The sequence below is a fragment of the Gracilinanus agilis genome, chromosome 6 (assembly GCF_016433145.1).
Source record: "Gracilinanus agilis isolate LMUSP501 chromosome 6, AgileGrace, whole genome shotgun sequence".
Classification (NCBI taxonomy): Eukaryota; Metazoa; Chordata; class Mammalia; order Didelphimorphia; family Didelphidae; genus Gracilinanus; species Gracilinanus agilis.
This window is the reverse complement of record NC_058135.1, coordinates 148216852-148233218: the sequence shown is the minus strand read 5'-3', so window position 1 is coordinate 148233218 and position 16367 is coordinate 148216852. Positions and strand designations below refer to the sequence as shown.

At 37.4% G+C, this 16367-nt stretch overlaps 1 protein-coding gene across 1 annotated transcript in view; it reads right to left on the bottom strand.

Moving 5' to 3' along the window:
* Nucleotides 1–16367, bottom strand: part of LOC123252380 (transmembrane protease serine 11B-like protein) — a 38541-nt gene that overhangs the window by 8547 nt on the left and 13627 nt on the right. The window contains exons 3-8 of the mRNA XM_044681717.1: nt 8540–8658; nt 8372–8439; nt 4840–5000; nt 3008–3046; nt 2606–2780; nt 476–735 (exon numbers count right to left, since the gene is read on the bottom strand). Coding sequence (XP_044537652.1) covers nt 476–735; nt 2606–2780; nt 3008–3046; nt 4840–5000; nt 8372–8439; nt 8540–8658 — 822 coding nt within the window. The remainder of the gene's footprint in view (nt 1–475; nt 736–2605; nt 2781–3007; nt 3047–4839; nt 5001–8371; nt 8440–8539; nt 8659–16367) is intronic.

Here is a 16367-nt window from a genome sequence, read left to right as displayed (position 1 = left end):
GAGAGAGAGAGAGAGAGAGAGAGAGAGAGAGAGAGAGAGAGAGAGAGAGAGAGAGAGAGAAAAGAGAGAGAATGATAACTTAATAATTGGAGGGGCGATAGGGAGTGAAATCTAACTAGACCCAAGCCTGCATTGGAGATTCCAGACCAGTGATGCCAAATTTCAGATTGTTGACCTGAACCAACTGGATCCCTTAGAGGCCAATCTTATCTGGGTCAGTCATCTGGAGATGCTCTGGGATTATCCTGACCCAGGGATGAAAGCAAAGTAGAAGACTGGCTTTTTCACATGACATTGACCCCAGAGATTTTCCCTATTAGCTCATAAATACCTTGAGAACAGGAGCTACGTGCTTTTAATCTTTGTATCTTTATCACCTTAGATGGTGTCTTGGAGATACTAAAAATGGTAAATGTTAAATTCAATAGAATTCTATTCTACATGTTAAACATAAAATCATTTTTGACAAATATACCATTCTTGAACAGTGCTCCCCATCCTGTCACAACAACATCAGACCCTGGTGGAAAGTTCTGGGTAGCTTCTGGAAGACAAACTCGGTGCACATTGTTTGTAAAAGGGACTTCTTTATCGAGGAGCACAACAGCTATGTCATCATGGTGGGCACGTGGACTGTAGTTTTCATGAATAATAAATTTTTTAATTTTATTCTTCATGTAAGGAGGATTTACCACAGTTCCAAAGCTGACCGTCCACTCTGATACATTTTTGTAGCTAAAAAAAAACAAAAATGATGTTTTGGGCTCATGAGATGGAAGTGTGTTAAGGATTTTTTGGTGCACAACATCACTATGTTGGTTTTGGATAAAACCCAACCACCAGAGATTTCAAAGCACTTTGCCTCCCAGATATCTCAGTGAGAGAGAAGACCAAATGTAAATTTCTTAATGTTAGAAACAATCACTTAATCAGTGATTCCCAAAGTGGGCACTACCACCCCCTGGTGGGTGCTGCAGCAATCCAGGGAAGCAGCGATGGCCACACTTTTTTTGTATTACATTCTATTCTGAGTTCAATAAATAGTTTCATAATTTCCAGGGGGCGCTAAGTAATATTTTTTTCTGGAAAGGGGGTGGTAGGTTCCCCAAAAAGTTTGGGAACCACTGCTCTATACTTTTGTATAGTTACATGTTGTTATATTTGTGGGAAGCTGCAAATGCTAGTGGTCTGTAGCAATCAGCTCTCACCCTCTAACAGGCAAGCTTGCCTTGAAGGGAGGAGGGGTAGGATCTTGTTGAGTGCTCCTTTGCTTCTCCCCCACCCTACCAAGCAGTTAGGAAATCAGTTACAAAATGGAGGTTGATCTGTTATCTTCTGGGCTCAGTCAGGAAACTAGGAAGGACAAAACTCCTAAAGATGGTAACTTTCTCCAAACTATTTCACCACAGGTTTGAGTAGGAGAGAATAGGAGAAGCTTGATGTCTTTGAGGCTTTTAAGGCATAAAGGAGAGGTTTAACTTTTGGGCTACAAGCAGGAGGAACTCAGCCTGAGGAGTCTGTGAGTATTTCCCTAAATATGACCAGGCAACTGCTCCCAGTTGATTAAAGGTTTAATAATATGTGGGGAAGGGAAGGAAGGGAGATCAAACAAGGATAGATAAGGTCTGGGAAGCCCTAAAATAGTTATGTCCAAGCAGCCCTTCCCCCCAAAGGGGAAAGGTATCTTGCTTTGCTAGTTAACTCTCTAAACCTATAAATAATCTTCTCTAATATCTAAATAACTAAAGATAACTGAGATGTTGATTGAAGGTCAAATCAAGGTAAAGCAGGTTGGCAGCAGAGAACTAAAATGACTTTGTTCAGATTCAAGCCTAAAGCCCACAAGAGCAACCAAGATCTGAGATCAGCAAACAGAGTGACCTGCTTGCTTCCCACCCCAGGAACCAACTGCCCTTAACTGCCTTAAACTGCCCCCTCTCCCTGAGTTCTGGAGGGGGGGTGCCTGGAATTCTGAGCTGTGGCTTGACCCCATATCTAGTAGCTGGAATTCCACTCTACCATTTCAATGTCAGAGTGTATATAAATATTATATATTATTTATATAGATATTTGTATAAATATTTGAATATCATTTGTCCCCAGTTCTGGGTAGCTTCTGGAAGACAAACTCGGTGCACATTGTTTGTAAAAGGGACTTCTTTATCGAGGAGCACAACAGCTATGTCATCATGGTGGGCACATGGGTTGTAGTTTTCATAAATAATGAAGTCTTTTATTTTATTCTTCATGCAAGGAGAATTTACCACAGTTCCTACCCCAGTCATCTATCTTCACACATTTTTTAGTCTTAGGGATCAGCAGAGTTGGATTGGAGGAAAGAAGGGAGACTATAAACATTTATATAGTGCCTTATATGTACCAGACACTGTGCACAGTGCTTTACCAATTCTATCTCACTTGATCCTCACAACACTATGAGGTAGGGGCTATTATTTTCCACATTTTAAAACTGAAGAAACTGAGGCAGACAGAGGGTTAAGTGACTTGTCCATGTTCATATAGTAAATTATTATCTGTAGCCATTCTTAGCTTTAGGAGGCATTGAGTTTCTCCACACCCAGAACTCTCAGACTATCATACTTACTTGTTAAAGCAATGAGCTGCAGTCACTAGCCATTTGTTGCTGATCAGAGTCGCCCCACAAAAATGTCGGTTCTGGACCCTCAGGCTAGCCTGCCATGGCCATTCTCCTTCCTGAGCAGCAGATCCTCCTTTAATTCTGTCATATGCAGAGGATACCCTTGCCCTCCTCCCACAGCCTGTCGGAAAGAAATAAGCAGCTGGTTTCATTAAGAGCAGGAATGTTTGAGTCTTTCATTGTGCTGCAGAGCCACATCTGAAATGATTTATGTTCTTTTATGATATTTTTAGGAAAGGGATGCTCTCTTTTCAACAATCACTAGGAACTTGTGTATTTCATTCTTGATAGTTCCAAAAACTATTATTTATTTTGTTATTATTTTCATTGTAAAATTTCTAAACTTACAGTTGTTGAGTGTCTTTTCAGCATCGACTTTACTGGTTTCTGAAATAAAACAAATGTAGGAGAAGTTTAGCACAGGGGATGTGCTTCTGCTGACTTCAATTTCTCCAAGTCAGGATGTCCATGGCATGAGGTATCCAATCACTTAGCTGGCACAGAATTCCAAGGGACATTAGAAGAGGCCTTCAGGTCAGGAGAATGAGCATTCTATGAAATGACCAGGCTTTGAATTTTTATAACTGATCCACAAACTACATCCTCTATATGTTTTGTGCCTTTGTGAACACAGACTGTTCCCAGTGATTGGATGACACTGCCTCCTTATCTCCATCTCTTAGAATTCCTAATTTCCTTCAAGGCTCTTCTCACTGAGAAGCCTTTCCTGATCCCTTGAAATATTAGTGGGCTTTTTTGCTTCAAACTGTTTTTCCTTGTCTCTGTCAATGTTGTGTCCTCAAGTAGAATATAAACCTTTTGACAACAGGATAAATGTTGTTTCTTTGCACTGAGTTTACATGGCAGGTGCTAAACAATACTTGATGAATTGACAGAGTCCAGTACTGTCCTACAAGATAAATGTGCATTGTAGGGATAGCCAGAATTCAAGTTTTCTTTTAGATTTATTATGTAAATTATCAAAAAATGGAATTTAGTTTCTAGGTTCCCATACTACTACTACTACTACTACTACTACTACTACTACTACTACTACTANTAGGTTCCCATACTACTACTACTACTACTACTACTACTACTACTACTACTACTACTACTACTACTACCACCACCACTACTACCACCACTACTACTACTGCTGCTGTTGCTACCACTATACTACTACTACTACTACTACTACTACTACTCTAATAATAATAACAACTGAAAGAGCTAATCTTTGTATGATGCTTTAAAGTTTACAAAGCACTGTAAATAATCTTTTTTTTGATTCTCTCCACAGCCCTGTGAGGTAGGTGCTATTATTATCCACATTTTACAGATGAGGAAACAGAAGCTGAAGGAAATTAAGTGACTTGCCCAGAGCTAAATTCAGTGACTTGCCCAGACCTAATAAGTGACTGATGTATGATTTGAATTTGTCTTCCTGATTCTAAGTCTAGTGCTCTAGCCATCTAGGGGATCTTATACCACCTCACTACCCAAATGAACAGTGAGAATGCACTCCTAATATTTCTTGCAATTTCTGCCAAATTATAGAAAGAACTAAAAGGATGACCTTCTGTCTGTTCTAAATTTACTGAGAATACAGTGTATATAGACATATTAGTCAAAAGTGAAAATGGCATTTGGTTGTATACATCTTCCAAGTAATAAAAGGAGATATGTAGATATAGATATATAGATACACACATATACAGACACATACATATATATTTACACACACACATATATATATATATATACATGTCCATATTTATATATCTAGAGAGAGAGTATATATAGAGAAATGACCCTGCATTAGTGACAATTCATTCATTTATCTATCTAGTAAATATCTATTTGCATTTGCAATGCATAAACAATATGCTCGAAAGTAATGTGGGAGATATGAAGTATAATCTCACATAGTAGTAGAGCCAATATCACCTTTGGAGGAATTTCATAAAGTAGAGAAGGGACAGGGTAGAGAGGAATGATTTGGTTCCTGTGGAAGGTTTTACTAATTCATCTCCTATCTTTGGTTGTACAATGACAAAGCAATGACTTTATTTTTATTGCCAAGCTAAGGGCTGGGATAATGGTGGCTAGATTCTCAATTATACATGAAACACAGACAGAATGGCTATTATATGAATAATGACAGATAGGACACTTGCCTGTAATTGTAAGGGAGGAAGGATCTGAAGTTAAGGAGTCGGAGTTATTCTGCAGCATGCGACGTAAGATACTTTCAATATTTCTTCTCATATCTGTCTTCTTTCCCGGGGAAGACTTAAACATGAGCCAGATGTCTACCATCACACCATCAGAGCTTGGGCTGGAAATAGTGTAAATTGTTCAATATGTTGGTAAGGGTCGTTTTTCCCCTGCATGGTCCACTTGTCTGAGTTTAGATAAATTTTCTAGATATAGGCAATTTTAGCTCAAAATAAAGATAAAATTCTAACAATTAGTACTATCTAAAAATGGAATAAGATGTCTCAAGAGGAAACATACTGAATTTCCCAACATTGAATATATTTTTAAGCTGAGTCTGCATGACTGATTATCATAGATATCTTTAATATTACAAAAAAGATGTGAGATTTGGGTATGGATTGAACCAAATGACCTCAGAGATCTCTTCTAATGCCAAGATTATTTGACTAGATAATTCAATCACTCATATCTTAGCTATGGGACATTTATACAAAGACATTTTGGATATATGTGCATCTATCCATTAGTCAACTGCAAAAAAAATGAAAGAAAACAAAAGAAAACATACCTAGACTTATTAACATGCTCAGGTTAATGGATATGGGTTAGCAGAATATAAGAATAGGCATGATCTAGGAATAAACTGAGATCATTTATTCATCTATTCATTCAACAAATATTTATTGAACACTTAAATACATCATTGGGCTAGGTGTCATGGAGGACACAGAGTTAAATAAGAAATGCCTGCCCTCTGTCCAAGAGGAGAGATCAAACATGTATGCAAATAACTATTATGTAAGGGAGAATATGATAAATTAGTATTCATCTGTACATCCCCCCCAAAGACAATTATCAAAACTTGCAGGTAGTAAGAATTCAGGAAACTTGAATGAATCCTAGTACTTTGCAGTGATTGAAAATGCTTTTCAAAAACAACTAAGAAATTTCAGTCTAGCGTGGATCTAGGTCCTCATCCCATTACTCTCCTGGATCAGAGCCTTCCTCATACTAAAAGAAATCTGTTGTGTCTATGCCTGCCAGAACATTAAGCATGGGTACGAAATCCTGATGGACTTATAGGCTCAGGGGTTCAAATATGCTGGGATTCAAATATGCAGGGAAGAATGCAAGTGGTGTGGTGACAGAGGGTCACAGCATTATCTGATAGCATACAGAATCTAAATCCTATAGAAATTAAGCTGAATGGGGGCAAAGATTAATTCCTTTGGGTGCCCATCACCTAGCACAATTCCTTGTACATAGTAGGCAGTTGGTGGATATTTGTGTAATTTAAAAGGCTCTGCTGACAATCACTTGGAGCTCTATAGAGGAAGGAGGCTAAATAGCTTTTTGTTTCATTGGAATAGAGAGAACCAACAGGTGGTCACCAAGATTTCTTAAGTTTCTACTATGGCCAGACACTGTCCTAGGTGAATACAACTAGACCTGTGATTTCACTAATATGAGTTCTATGTGAATCCAGGAATTCCTGGGTATGAAAAATTCCTCCACTAAGAATTCTTATTCTAGAGTCTAAATGTATTACAAAAATACATACATATACATAGAGATAGATAACTTTATTTCAAATTAATTAGCTTCTTTTTAATCCCATGTATTTTGTTTTAATTTCATTTTTAAATATTCTAAAAAATAATCTTTGGGTTTCACCAGACTGTCCAAGTTGTTCATAAGACCAGAAAAACAAAACAACAACAAAAAAAAGAACACCATCTAAAAATTAAAGTCAGTATCTTCTATGCAAGTATCCTCTCTGTACTTTTAGAAGGGAAGGAAGGGAGTGTTTACATACCACCTGTCATGTACCAGACACTGTACTAAGCATATTTACAAATGTTATCTTGTCTAACCCTCACAATAATCTATTATTATCTATTCTTTAAAGTTGAAGAAACTGAGGCAATTAGAAGTTAAAGAGACTTGCCCAGGTTTATGAAGTCAGTATATGTCAGAAGTAGGAAATAAAAGCAAGTCTTTCTGGCAGTCAGGCCAGACCAGCATTTTTTTCCTTTCTAACAAAAAGTACACAGCATTTGAAAATGTAGATATTCTCCCCTTCTATTCTATAACAATCCTGATGAATGGAAGTTATAGAATCTCTAAAAGGTGCTGAATTAGAACTCTCATATATTCAAAGGAGAAAAAGAGCATGAATAATTAAAAGTCAATTGATATCAAATAATTTAACAATTGGTATTTATGGCATTTTAAGGTTTCCAAAGTCCTTTACAAATATTTCATTTAGTCCTCAAAAAAACTTATAAGGATTGGTACTGTCATTATCCTCATTTCACCTATAAGGAAACTGTAGTGAAGAAGTTAAATTACTTTCCTAGGAACATACAGCTAGGGTCTGAGGGAGAATGTGAACCCAGATGTTCTGGGTTCTCTAGCCTCTGACACAATATTTCCCCAATATTGCTGTGTATAGGGTGTGCAAGGAATACTAGCACCTCTAGTATAAGGGCTTGCTGAGCCCTTTTCAGAGGTGCTCATCCACCTTTGGTGTCTACCTGTCACCAGCTCCTAATTGTGCCTTCAAGAAGCTATAGCATGCAGCAATGATCCAAAATCCAGAACAATTCTGAAGGACTTATGAGAAAGAACACTATCCACATTCAGAGGAAGAACTGTGGGAGCAAAAACACAGAGGAAAAACAACTGCTTGAACGCATGGGTTGATGGAGATATTATTTGCGATGGAGATGCTAAACAATCACCCTAGTGCAACTATCAATAATATGGAAATAGGTCTTGATCAATGACACATGTAAAACCCAGTGGATTTGTGTGTTGGCTATGGGGGGAGGTGTTTGGGGAGAGAATAAAGAACATGAATCATGTAACCATGGAAAAATATTTTAAATTTTAAAAAATTAAACAGAAAAAAAACATTAAAAAAAGAAGCTATAGCACTGTGGTCAAATCCCAGTAAAACCATCTCAACACATGAGCTAGACCAGGCCTCAGACCCATTACTGACTTAGGGAGTTATCTCCCCCAAATATGTGAAGACTTCCCTCTGGCAGAATAGGCAGATGAAAACAATTTGTTCTGTGTAGCACCTGTAGCTTGATGAGATATCAAAGAGGCTAAGACCATCCCCACTACATTGGTCTTCTTTGAAATGAACAAGATAGTATCAAAATAAAAGATCAGAAAGTTATCAATTATGTTGTGGACACCTATTTAATAATATGTATTATTGGACAAGCCATTTGGCAGCTGAGCAATGGAACATTAAACCATTTGCACTCATAAGAAGCCTATTCTTATTGGGGCTGGGGGTGTTTACCCTGAATATTAGACACTTAAGTTAATCCCAGACATTAGCCAATTTTTGAATATTAATTGTCAAATTTAGATAATTTTGTTTTCCTACAGAAAGAATCTGTGATACAAGGACTTGTATGATGAAGTTAATTACTTTTCAGGCTATTTGTTCCTGAATAAAACTTGACTTACGTTAGCTTGATAACTTGAGAGTTGACATATCGATTGTGGATGTTAGACTTTTGAAAGGCATCAACCATCTATTAATGGGAAAAAATGAGTTAATGAGTCACCTGCAGTATTATATTCATATTTCATGAGAATTTATAATAAAGTGAATACAGACAAACCCTGACTTACCTGTTTCTCAATCATTTTGCTCAGAGCCGTATTTTCTTCTGAAGTCTCTTTTCCATAAGTGCTGTTGAATGAATCACCTTTAATTTTAAAATTTCCTTGATAGTAGTAGGTATTCTTTTCTATGAGAAAAAGAAATGATAATGGAACTACATAACTGGAAGAGAATCCCAAGACCATAATCCCTCCAAGAAAAAACAAAACAAAACAAGATATTCAACACATAATCGATTTAGTAGATGGTCCATGTTCTAGAAACCTCTTCTTCCTGGAATGGTCGTAGTGGAAGTACCCTCAGCCCCTATGGCCTCTCCCTCTGATTGTATGGTTCCTGCTAGAATTTTCATTTAAGGAAGGTATCTAGAACAACCCTCCCTGCCTTCCTGTCCAGGCTGCTCACGAAACTTTCTCCCCCTTTTTGATTTCCTGTCATGTAATGTTTTCCACCATGACAATATCAGCTCTTTGTGGGTGGGGATTGTCTTTCTTTCTGCTTATATTTGTATTCCCAGCACTTAGCACAATGTCTGGCAAGTTGTAAGCACTTCGTAAATGCCTATTGACTCACTTAATATTGGAGATAAACAAATAAAAACAGATGACTCATCTCCTGACAGAATTCATTATACCAAATGGGAAATCTAACAAGGGTAAATTGGGTAAAGATTAAAGGGTGTAGTTGTTCATTTTTATTTTTTAAAAAAACCTCCATTTATATAATACGTTAAGACTTTCAAAGTGGTTTTTTTAATCCCCTACCTTCTGTCTTAGAATCAAAACTATGTATTGGTTCCAAGACAGAAGAAAGGTAAGGACTAGGCAATGGGGATTAAGTGACTTGCCCAGGGTCATGCAGCTAGGAAGTGTCTGAGGCCAGATTTGAACCCAGGACTTCCAGTCTCTAGGCCTGGTTCTCAATCCCCTGAGCCATCCAGCTGCCCCCTTTCAAAGTGTTTTATATATGTTAGTCCATCTGATCCTCACAACAAGATGTTATTGTTATCTGTATTTTGCAGAAATGATACATACCTTAGACCAGATTTTCTACTAGAAACAAGCAACTAATATTGAGTATCTACTGTGCCTGAAAGAGAGAGCCAGGTGGGGCAGTCAACAATGAGAACAACAGTCTCCCCCAAAAGCAACTGAACACAGCAGCTTTCCAGAAATGCCACTAATAAGAATGGCAAAAACTCAAATCCCATTTCTAGCAGGAAGAATTTTTCAATGACCAATATAATGTATTTCTGTCATGACCAAGTGCTTGTTGCCTATATATTCAAAATATATGGGTACCTTCTGATAGAAGAAAAGTTAAGAGACTTAAGGAATATTTCTCTATTCTCCAGATTATCAAGGAAAAATCAATTATTCTTTAAAAATAAATGGAAGAAAGAAGCAGCTTGGTGGCTCAGTAGATTGCGAGCAAGGTCTAATGATGGGAGGTCCTGGATTTGAATCTGGCTTCAGATACTTTCTAGCTGTGTGACCCTGGGCAAGTCACTTAATCACCATTGCTGAGCCCTTACTGCTCTTTTGCAGTATTGACTCTAAGACAGAACAAAGATTTAAAAAAATAAGTGAATAAAATATGGGGAAGATGCCAACAGGACATAAAATATTTTCTCATCCATTAAGGAATGGCCAAACAAATTGTCATATGTGAGAATATAATGGAATAGAGAATATGCATTAAGAAAAGATAAATGTGAAAAAGGCAGAGAAGCACATGAAGACAGATGATACCAATCTAAACAAAACTGGGGAAATAATGTGCAAATGAACACAAGAATAATAACAAAACCTTAAATTGAATGATGTGTAATTATGATGACAAAGTTTCAGAGATGAGAAAATGAATCTTCCTTCTTTGCAGAGGTGTAGAACATTGCATATATTATAGGGATTAATTGATAGGTTGGTGAGTTTTGCTTAATTGTTTTTCTTTTCTATCACAAGTCTCTGCAAAAGGAAGAGGGGGAGATTTTTATTGGAAAAGAAGGTGATACAAAATCAAAAGACATCAAAATTAATTTAAAACTGACTTCAATGTGTAAAAAAGAAGAAAGAATTAAGAGACAGAGGAGGATTCAGAACTGTGTTAGTAGGTTGAGCAAGGGTGAAAGGGTATACAAAAGAAAAAGGACAGAGGGACCACTGATCTCATAGAACTAAGGAACAGACCAGACACAAAAGACATCAAAATTAATTTAAAACTGACTTCAATGTGTAAAAAAGAAGAAAGCATTAAGAGACAGAGGAGGATTCAGAACTATGTTAGTAGATTGAGGGAGGGTGAAAGAGTATACAAAAGAAAAAGGACAGAGGGACCACTGATCTCATAGAACTAAGGAACAGACCAGACGTTCTTTTCTAAGAGAAAGGAGTTGGCTCCTCTAAGGAGAAGCAACTGTTTATCTTTCAGAGAAAGATGATATAAAGTTCACAGGTGAATGACAAAGTGAAAGATTACTTAAGAAATATCAAGAAGAGAATACAAGTAGTAAACATTAGTAACTTCCTGCTGAGTGTTATATAAAAATATAGTATAGTTTGATTGAAATGTATTTGTTTGATTGAGGAAAAAGTCAGGTTAGTTTTTAGGGATGTACCTAATCTATAAGAAGGTCCTCCTAAGACTTGAAAAATGTAATGATTAGTAGACATGTCTTGTGATTTGTATGTGCAGAAATAACATCAGAAGAAGAAATTTAGGGATTGCTGAAGATTGTGTCATCTCAGCCAATGAACTGAAGACCTTAGAGGAAAGAGTGGTATTTTCACTACTTCCCCTAAAGCGAAGTCTGAGACTTTGGTGGGGGGAGGGGGGAAGGGGATGCAGATTTGGGACACTAGAGAAATGTAATAGTTTGTATTAGTTAAAGAAATGTAAAGTTTTACAAGTGGGCTCAGAAAATGAGGTTCTCAAATATAATATGGAAGTTTAATGAACTACCCATTCAATATGAGTCAATAGTGTAAAAGTCAATATTTGAGAATCATCTGAGCCTCGGAGATGATTTAATGACTTACCTGTGTTCATGCAATTAATAAAAGTTAGAGACAGAATTTGAACCCAGGTTTTTCTTATTCCAATTACAACATGATAGCTAATACATGATGCTGTCTTTAAGTAATGTGATATAGTAGCCAAAAAAATGCTTTTATGATCTTGGGATGCCTTAGATAAAGGTGTACTTAGCAGGACTAGAGGAGTAATAATCCTATTGCACTCTGCTTTGGAGAGATCATATGTATTGTGTTCAATTCATGGCACCACAGTTTAGAGAGAATATTGATTAGGTTAAAAATGCCCAGAGCATGACAATTAAAATGGAAATGGTCTTTTAAAACCATACCACATGAAAATAGATAGAAAGAACCAGAAGATAATTAGAATGAGACCTAGAAAACCTTAGGGTTTAGACAGAAGCACTATTGAAAGACTGTCATGTAAATGATAGTTTACTTATTCTATGTCTCCTCAAGGGGAAAAATTAGGACCAATATGTACAAATTGAAGAGACAAATTTAGATTTGAAGTAAAGAAAAAGTTTCTAATGATTAGAGGTATCCAAAAGTAGAATGAATGAGCCATAGCAAGAGGTAGATGGTTCTCCCTCACTGAAGGTCTGTGATGGAAAAATGAATGATTATTTGTTGGATGTGTTAAAGAGAGAATTTTTCTTCAGAGATGAGATGAAGATCTAAAATCCCTTCACAATTCTGAGATTTTGTGAGTGTGAATAACAAAGGTTAGCACTTATATAACACCTTTGCATTTATAAAATGTTTATATGCGTTATTTCATTTTATCCCCTTAAAAACTCTGTAAGTATAACTCTGAGAAATGCAGTGACTTACTCTTGGTTAGAAACTCAGAAGTTTACTCAGTGAAGAAAAACAAAATTTGCATCCAGACCTCTCCTGACTCCAATCCTAATACTACCACATCATTGTGGTAATAATTCTCTCTCCTTCTGCCCTCCCTTTATAGATTCTACCCAAAGTCAGCATGCCAGGTTGCAGCCCCGGCAATATGTGAGTAGAGCTAATCTTAAAGCCATTGGCTCTCTTGCTTCCTGAGACATTAAAAAACTAGCCAAGTAGGAATTCATACCAGAAGTTTTATCTCAGCTCCTGCTGCCCTCAAGGGAATAAATACCTTTTTGAGATGGTATGTTTAGTTGCCATGATGACTGTGGAAGCCAAAGGGTCATAGATTTTTGTTGTTAGTATTCTTCAAGTTAATTTTTAAAATCTCTTTTCCTTAAAGTTTTTTGTTCCATTTTATCGTCCATGAATAATTTAACCCTTTAACTCATATCACTTGACTGACCTGGGTTAGGCCTAGCCCCAAATATCTACACTGCTTTTCCAACTTCCATAGCATTTAGTATCTAAGTTTTAAAATTATTATATCGTACTCTCTATTATAATCATGTGTTCACATATCCTATTACTTATCTTCTCTCTGTACTCTCTTAGAGAATTGTCTGGCTCCTGAGGACTCAACTATTATCTCTGTGCAAATTATTCCCAAAACTACATGTTTCTTATATTTCTCCTAGACCAACTTCCCTAGTTACTTCTTTGATATCTCCACCTGGACAACCATGTCCAAAGCAGAACTCATTATCTTTCCTCTCCCTAAATCCAACCCTACTCCTAATGTTAGTGTTTGTGTTGAGGGAACCACCATCTTTCCAGTCATTCAAGTTCATGACCTCAACTAGTGAAGTCATCCTTAACTCTTTTCTCTCACCACCCCATATCCAATCGGTCCCCGAGGCTTTGTGAATCTCTATTCCATATGTCTTAAATATATTCCTTTCTCTTCATTCCCAGAGGTATGTTTGAGCAGCAGACGGGAAACATTTAAGGAGTTATTCGTTCTTTGTGGAATATATACAGTAGCTTCCTATAACTGGGAGCAAAATGTTAATTCCTCGTTCTTAGGAAAGTTGCACAATGTTCTCTCAGCACTTTGTTGATGCATTCATGAAAATATGTTTTTATTATTCTATGGGATGGTTTGTGGAATGAATCACAATCCAGAAGGGGCTGAACCAAACCACTTCAAGGATCAGGAGTGAATAACTAACTGATCCTTGTGTAGGATTAATCTCTCTGTCAAACCTGGAACAGCAAGTTCAAAATCAGGATTTGGGAACAATGCCTTGGGTGTGCCGGTAGTCGGTGGAATTATCACTTCTCACTTCTGCCAGGCATTATTACAGCATTCGCCCAGACTAGAGCGAAACAGCAAGGATGCTGCTCGACAACCTCCTAGAGCCAATCATTCTTTCAAACTGACTTCAGATGAATAACTGCAGCAATAGCAAGGTGTGACCATTCTTTTACCACAACTAATTTAACTAATGGAACACACTTGAGGCAGCATAAATTATTTCCTGCTAATTAATGCACTATAATGCAGGTTTATGTTTCTATTTGACATTTACCAAGCACTTTTCTCCCCTTGTGAGGTAAATAGGATGAGTACTATTATCTTCATTTTACAGATGAGGCAAGTGGAGGCTCAAAGAGACATTGCTAATGTCCAAGATAGGAATTGAACCCAAGTCTTTTCCAAATCCATATCTATGACTCTTCATTACAGTACTCTGTTTCTCTAATAATTAATCATAATTATATGACTTCAAAGTCTACAAGATAATTTAATTGTAAAAAAAAAGTAGACCAGTTGGAAAATATTCTGCCCTCCAAGCTAGGCTTCACCAAAATGTAAAATGAGAATTACCAGAAGTGCAGGCTTGTTTTCAAAGGAGCAGAAGAAGTAGAGACCAAATTACCCCTCAGAATGTCAGTTCTTCCTAGGCTGAGAAAAACAACATTTCCAAGGGGCCAATCCTTACCTGAACACCTATTCCATATTTATTACCTTATTTGAAGACAAAACAAATTGAGCATTCTTCTTTTAAATCATTACCAGACTGTTGCTTTTAAAAGAAAAAAGGAATCAACTTTCATTAAGATTTGGAAATGTATTGTGTATGTGACTGATTTAAAGTTCCAGTGAGGATTTAGATTTAGAGCTTATCTATCCTCCACTAACTGTCCATAGAAGAATCGTTTTGGGAAGCCAGAGACTCATTTTCAAAAATCTATTACCAGGTCCTTGGCTAGCACCTAGAGAGTTAAACCTGACAGGCAGTGAAGAATAAGGAAAGGCCAGTAAACCTCTGACATGGAAGTAGGTGAATATGTAAGTATTCAGACTTCAAAAAGATTTTGCAATGTTCATCAAAAAATGCTTTAGAGGGACAACTGGGTCACTCAATGGACTGAAAGCCAGGCCCAGAAATGGGAGGTCCTAGGTTCAAATCTGGCCTCAGACACTATTGTCATATTCAAACTCTGGGAGTTGTGAGTCTCACCTTGATTGACAGGTGAAGACAGTTGGAGACATTAGAATATTCCCAGAGGCCATGAGGACAAGAGGAAAAGCAGTTGGCCAGAGGATATAAATACCCTGACAGCCATCTGACAAGGACCTTTGGCTTTGACCCTTGGCCTAGGACCCTTGGCTTTGGACATTGATCTCTGATCTTGGAGCATTGACCTGTGGATCTCTGACCATAGGTCCTCTGATTCTCTCTGAATTCCCCCTAGATATTTAGGCATCTGAACCATCATTAGATATTTAGGTATCCAGGCCTTCGTGGGACCCAGGAAGAGGGAAGGAGAAGAAGCAGAGGGAGGTAAGGGAGGTACCTTCCTGATGGCTGTAGGACTGACATAACAACTAGCAATAAGAAGCTGAGAGGGATCATCAATATCTGTATCAACCAAGCAGATTGCTTTCTCTGGTTTGACCGTGGCCAAGCTGAGCCAGAGGAGGTAAAGAACAAGAGCTCCAGCATTACTGAAACAGCCTACAGTCCTGAGGGATTAGTGATCATAGCCATTAGTGACAGAGTCTCCTATCCCCAATCTGTTCCTGATTATTCCTTTTCCTTATTAACATCTATAGATAAAGTTTATTAAGTACCTTCCTGAGTGATTATTACATCACAACCCTTGGGGAGGGAGCAACTCAGTCAAATGAAAATGTTATCCAAGGCTAATAGAGCTTTATATTAATAATCAATCCAACCCCAGGTGGGACCTGAAAGGGTTACCCATCCATCTGACCATTAGGGATCCTGCCTGGGTGCTGTTATGGAGAAGGGGCAGTTATTATAACATCCAGCTGAGTGACAGGACTTGGGTGTCCCTGTACAAGCTATCAAGGGAATCCAAGGCACAGCTTTCCTGATTAATATACCCTAAAATAACTATAATAGTAGACAAAGACACTTTCTTTATAACATTACCTAGCTGGGTGGTCCTGGGCAAATCACTTAATCCCCATTGCCCAGTCCTTACCACTCTTCTCCCTTAAAACCAATACACGGTATTGATTCCAAGATGAAAGATAAGGGTTATAAAAAAAGCTTTAAGCTGATAAATAAAGGAAAGAAGAAAACTGCCAATGTTTTTCACCAAGGTAAGTACCACAGAGAGTAGCTCTAAGTACAAAGAGTGTGCAGGAAGTCACAAAAGACAAATGTAGAAGGAGGCAGCAATAAAGGTCTATGTATGATAAGGCCTAAAATATAGTTAATAAGGAAAGTGATTTAAAGATTCTATCACAAGGAGAAAAATTTCCCCTCACAGACATCACAGAAATGTAATAGAATGGTACCCATGAATGAAATTTGGTTCTCTTCTAAAAAAAAAAAAAGAATAAGCAAAGAGAGAAGAGAGCAGCCCAGAAAAAACATTAGAGAGAACATTGGGGAGAAGATCAATGGAAGGAAAAGTA